This window comes from Chiloscyllium plagiosum, unplaced genomic scaffold (assembly GCF_037043375.1).
Source record: "Chiloscyllium plagiosum isolate Xiang-an unplaced genomic scaffold, Cpla_swu_hap1 HiC_scaffold_16, whole genome shotgun sequence".
NCBI classification, from domain to species: domain Eukaryota; kingdom Metazoa; phylum Chordata; class Chondrichthyes; order Orectolobiformes; family Hemiscylliidae; genus Chiloscyllium; species Chiloscyllium plagiosum.
The window spans coordinates 43,092,510-43,098,509 of NW_028270154.1; the positions used below are offsets into that span (position 1 = coordinate 43,092,510).

Genomic DNA, 6,000 nt, shown 5'->3' on the forward strand with positions numbered 1-6,000 from the left:
GAAGGATTGTATGGCCTATTCTTGTTCCTATGTCAACCTGTCTTCTGTACAGCCATTCACCAGTCCAGTGCCAATGCCTCCTTGACCTGGGCTGTATTAGGCACGAACTGGTGTCGAAGCAGATCACATTTTGATGTTTTATTATTGAGAAATCTGATAAGATTCCTGAGCCACCTTTTATTCCACTTCCTTTAAATATTTATCTGAATTTTTTTTTTCTTTCAATGATGCTTGCTAGAAAATGACCATTTATGGACATTGAGTTTTGAAGGTCTCGTCAGTTTTCTGCCATTTTAATTACCACCTCAACCCAAGTATGACTCTTGCTGAGGAACCTGATTGTAACCAGTATGTCCAAAACCATGACTAGCACAAGTGTGTTCAAGAGCTGGGCTAAGGAGAGAAATTTGAACATGAGAGAATTGGTACAGATAATATAGACTGAGTGGCCTCCTGCACTGTAACAATAAAACATTATCATTTGGGCATTACAAGCTGTTTGGTTGCCTTCTAGGAGTCCGGGGTATCCAGAAAAGGCTATATATCATGTCACCTCTACCATTTATTATTTTATGGACTTATAGCAATTATTAAAATTCTGTACCACAGCAGGTACTTGGGGAAATTTTCACTTTGCATAATTACGAGGCACCTTTCGATTATCCAAACGACATGGGTGGGGAAGTATTTTGTTTGGATAATTGAATATTCGAATAACACAGTTTACCCAATCATCGGGACCTTGATCGTGTTCAAATAATCGAGGTTCTACTGTACTTTAGTGCTGCTATGCCCAGAAGTTGACGTCAGTATTTTGTTTTATAATATTTTACAATTATTCTTGGTTGAATATGTTTGCTGCCTATTCCAATTAAAGAATAAAAATCTAGCTCAGAATACATTTAGTACACTCCAACATCTAATGTACATGGTTAGCTCTGGAAACAAGTGCAATGCCTCCCTCACTGTGTTTGATTACCTATTTACTCCTTTGACACCTCATGTTCACATACCCTCTGTTAAGTGGCCTGATTCTTATTCCAATGAAGCAGTTCAGAATAATTTCTATAGCAAAGTTGTAATTTAAATAGAATTTGTTTTGTTTTATTTTTAGGCTAAAAATGTTTATTTTGCTGACTTTCAGGTGTTGTAGAATACTTGGCCACTGGAGGAGTTGATACAAACCACAAGGATTTTAAAGAACTGAGATATAGTGACTGTCTAATGAAATTCAGTAATATTGGAAAAAATGGAACTCCAAGTGCAAGGATCACTCATGGCTTTAAGCTGAAGAGTGCCTATGAGAATGGCCTAATGCCTTATACAAATTATACCTTTGACTTCAAAGTAAGTACCTCAGTATCAGTTGATGTTTACCCATTAAACCAGGGAAATGTTTACACTTTTATAGTCAACTGCCAAAATTAAATGTGTTTTACATTTGGTTAATTTTAACATTTGGGCATCTTTTTTAAAGTTGAGTGAATGTCTCAATAAAGTCCAAAATACTTGGTTTGTGAAAATTCTAATGAGATCTTTTGATTCAATCATGGTTTTTTTCACCACTTATGAAAATTTGTGTTGTCCTACACCCTTTAGTTTAATGGTAATAGCGATCTTTTGTGTTGGGTTTCATAGACTTAGACTTAGACCGTTGCCATTGTCCTTTCTTCCCTTAATTAAAGGCTTCAGCTTTAGAGTACTCAGTTTAATTTAAATAAAAAATGGGAAATCATAATTCAGACTATATGCCAATTGAGGACTGTAATTTTTGTAAAAATCTCCTATAAAAAATGTAGTTTGTTAGGTTAAATACCTGATCCTTTTGTTGTTAATGTGAATTTTAATGCTGCAATTTTATAAGGCCTTGGTGGGATCACACCTGGAATATTGCGTGCAGGTTTGATCACCTTATCTGTGGGGAATGCTCTTGCTAGAGGGATTGCAGCAAAGGTTTGCCAGACTGAATTTGGGGTGGAATGATTGACGTATGAGACAAGGTTGAATCAGTTAGCATTATATGCATTCTCACTTTTCTGAGCCTGAGTGCATATAATCCTAACCGATTCAACCGTGACTCATACGTCAATCATGCCACCTATAAAATTCTAACAAAACCAGACACGTTAAATGCAGGTAGGATGTTTCTGATAGTTGGGAAGTCCAGAACCACAGGTCACAGTCTTAGGATACAGGGTAAAACAATTAGAACTGCAATTAAGGAGAAATTTCTTCACCCAGAGAGCGGTGAGGCTGTGGAATTTGCTACCACAGAGGGCAGTCTGGGCAAAAACATGGTTTTATTTCAAGAAGGAATTGAATGTAGCACTTTGGGCTAAAGAGATCAAAAGATATGGGGAAAAGCAGGAACAGATCATTGAATTGGGATGGCAGAAATGGGTACTGCAGATGCTGGAAACCAGAATCTAGATTAGAGTGGTGCTGGAAAAGAACAGCAGGTCAGGCAGCATCCGAGGAGCAGGAAAATCAATGTTTCAGGCAAAAGCCCTTCATCAGGAATCTGGATGGTCAACTAACATCATTTGGATGTTCAGAGAATCAGGGGGGACCACACGAGTTAGCTAAAGAAAGTTGTTCCTTAATGGTTTAGGTGGATTATTTTATTTAGAATTTATCTTGGGATGGTCAGAGAGCACATTTGGCCACAAATACAGAAACTTCAGCATCAGCGATTTTTTTTTTTTTTAAATCACCCTAAACCTTAAGTATTTTGTCAAATGCTGCAATATGGTGCTTTGTAGCATTGTTTCCTGTTTGATATTACCCGGATAATTCAGCTTGTACATGGTATCAAACTTTTGTACAAACCTATACTTTAATATCATATTTTTAGGAAAAAAGTTAACTTTTATTTTTCTTGACTGCAGGGTATTATTGACTACATCTTCTACTCAAAGCCTCATATTAACATACTGGGTGTCCTTGGACCTTTGGATCCTAATTGGCTGATTGAAAACAGCATCAGCGGCTGCCCACATCCACATGTCCCATCTGACCATTTCTCACTTTTTGCACAACTGGAGCTTTTACTGCCCTTTGTGTCACCAGTAAATGGTATCCATCTGCCAGGCAGAAGGTAGTTGTGTAGTTTTTGGAGGGAAGCCTCTTAAACAATCTTGTAAAATTGTAAAATCAAAGTACTGAGGAGTGAAGTATGGCCAGTAGGATTATTGTCTAAATTATGTTCTTAATCAATTTTAAAATTTGTTTCTTGGATAGATTGTCTGAGTAATAAACAATAGTAGTTCGGTGCTATTTGCAGATAATGAAATTCTGAGCCCTGTTTCCTACTTTGTATACTGTCAACAAATGCCGAAAATGGGTATCTTTACGAAGCTATTGCTTTTTGCTTCCACATTTTTGGTGTAAAATGAAGCAAAATTTCCAGTCTCTATATAGAAGTTATACAGTTGATTCCTTTTAGATTGGGGAAGGGGAGGCAATTTGCTGCAATGTTTTATTTACGTAGGAATGTTCACAGAACAAGCTCTCTTTAAAATGCAGTTGTGCACTTTTGAAATCCAGCTAAGTGAATGAAACATTTTACATTGTCACCTTTTCTCTGAACTTTTTGTAATATGGTGGAAAGTCTAATAAATTGCTACATGGGGCATAGTGCTGTGGAATGGAGATGGGATGAAAGTGTTGTAATCTAACAATATTTGATTGCTTAAAGAATTTTCAAGAATGAATGTAAGTTCCTTTAAAGACTTGAATGGCAAATGTTCACAGAGAAATTTATTTCTCGTTCCATTTTTGCTCCCCTGAATTTGTTTAATTATCCCTTAAGATTACCATGTGGTAAGTTTTTTTTTTTATTCCTGGTCAGACATGAAGTCTTTTGCCCATATCTAAGTTTGCAAATGTGGATTTTTTTCCCTTCCCACTCCTCTTTTCAAAACAAAACTTTCCTCAATGCACAGTAGCCCTCAAGCGCACTTCTTTTCTCTCAGTAGAAACTTGGGAGTGCGTCAAACCAAAGTTAAAATGAGAAGAACCTAAAATGTTTCCATAACGTCCTTGTAAACATTGCTAAAATTGCTGTTTGGGTCTTAACTCTAGTGGTTCATTTACATGTTCATTTAAAGATAATATACAGGTGTAAAATTGCCTACTTGACAAAATAGTAAACTATTTTACTAAAGAGGAATCAACTGTGTATTGTTGCACACAAAATCTGTCTAGCACTACCTTTTCAGGCCAGTAGTAGCCAATGAGGACCTTTCTTTCCATACTTCACTCCCACAATTTTGAGAAGTGTTTGTATAAATTTGAATTTGAATTTAGCCTTTAATGATTGTATATGAACCATAGAAGACCTGATTTAAGGCGTTTTGTACTAAAAAGATTTAAAACAGATTTGGAAAAATGATTGTATTGTAAACTAAGGCTAAATTTTTATCTGTTTCATGCTTTAAAAAAACCATTTGTAAAGAAAAAAGAAGTTGCAACAGGTTTTCTCTGCTAATATTTGCACTGTTCTGGGTTTGTAACTTGTGTACTACTTTTACAGTTGAGGACATTGTTGATTTAAATTCAAGTATTTCACTCCTCAGGATTTGGTATCAGCATTTGAACCTTTATAATCTTTGAATTTACCCAAGTTCCTCTGACTTAATTTTTTTTTACATGACGTGCCTCATCAACTTTTTTTTATTTTCTGAGGGGTTTTTTGGAACCAGCACTGCCTGTGCACGCAGAGAAATCCTGAGCATCTTCTTTTGAGATTTTTTTAAAAAAATAAAAACTGTTAAGATTTGTGAGATTTTATGAAGACACTTTTGTATAAGCTCTGTGGCATTTTTTTTCTTGTGGAGCAATGAACACCACATTGTTGATCAGGTTGGGTACAGTAGGGTACTGAGTATAACTTTAGCCCATTGTACCCTAGCACTGCTTCTGTCCCTTTGCACAGTGCTACTTTTCACCAAGGAAAGCTGCATCATGTGAGACCATACCACCACCATTGTCGTGTGCTTTGATCTTGTAGAGAAGTAGCATTCCTTGGTAGGTATTTTAATGTTCTGAAGCAGTGTAAACTAGAACTGAGCTATATTTTGCATGCAGGTCTTCCAGACAAAGTTTCAAATCCATTATTTTTTAAACAGTCATGATTTTGTGTTTTTTCAGCTGGACCAGAGCTATATCTCTACTCTCTGTTCATTGTGCCATTGGTAGCATATTCTTAAAGCCAAGTGTGCAAGCTTTAGTAGGTTAGCTTTTGCTGTGCTTTCGTTTAAGGTGCTAGGGGGAAGAAGGGGGAGCCTTTGGAATTAGCTTGTACTATATTATGCATTGAATGAGCCAGAGGTATAGTTTGATCTAGCTTTATAGTTTCGACTGCAGGCAGAGAGACAAAAGAACACAACGTGACACTAAAGAAAATTGGACCAGTCTTCATTCCAGTTTACAGTTGATGTGGAATGCAGTTAAATGGATTGTGACAAATTTTAACTTTTAAAACATTTAATTAATAAGACAAAGCACTTAAGTAAAGGTGGTGCAGACAAAACCAGAATAGAATGAAAAATTTTGGAAAGCTCACTAAGTTTAAAGATATAGTAAATACCCATGAGAGATTTATAATGAACCCTTGTCTGGGACCTGCAGTCGTCTTTGTTTGTACAATTAGCAAACATGTCCAATTTATAATCAGTAAACTAATTACTGGTAGTATTGTTTGTAGTAGATTTAATGAGTAGCTTTTTGTAAAGTGTGAATAAAAGGTGTTTACTCATGTTTTCCTTGCTTTACCATTTTATTAATGTACATCATGAAACCCCAAACTGAAGTAAATCAGGCAAATGGCCAATCAGTATTGATTTCATTGTTTCAGCTTCATGGTCACTTAGAATGGATATATACAGTTCACATTTCAAAGGGGCTGTTAATTCACAGACCAAATCCAAATGCTATTGTATGCTTAATTTCTGTGACTGTTTAAAATGTGACGTCTTATTTAAATACTGTACTGAAATT

The 6,000-nt window shown here is 35.9% G+C and overlaps 1 protein-coding gene across 4 annotated transcripts in view; it reads left to right on the forward strand.

The window, feature by feature from the left end:
- The window catches only part of LOC122556644 (CCR4-NOT transcription complex subunit 6), an 87,394-nt gene extending 81,634 nt beyond the window's left edge, over positions 1 to 5,760 (forward strand). For all 4 annotated transcript variants that reach the window (XM_043703610.2, XM_043703611.2, XM_043703612.2 and 1 more), the window contains exons 11-12: positions 1,145 to 1,347; positions 2,889 to 5,760. In XM_043703610.2, coding sequence (XP_043559545.1) covers positions 1,145 to 1,347; positions 2,889 to 3,101 — 416 coding nt within the window. In that variant the 3' untranslated portion in view covers positions 3,102 to 5,760. The remainder of the gene's footprint in view (positions 1 to 1,144; positions 1,348 to 2,888) is intronic.
- The last annotated feature ends 240 nt before the right edge of the window (positions 5,761 to 6,000 follow it).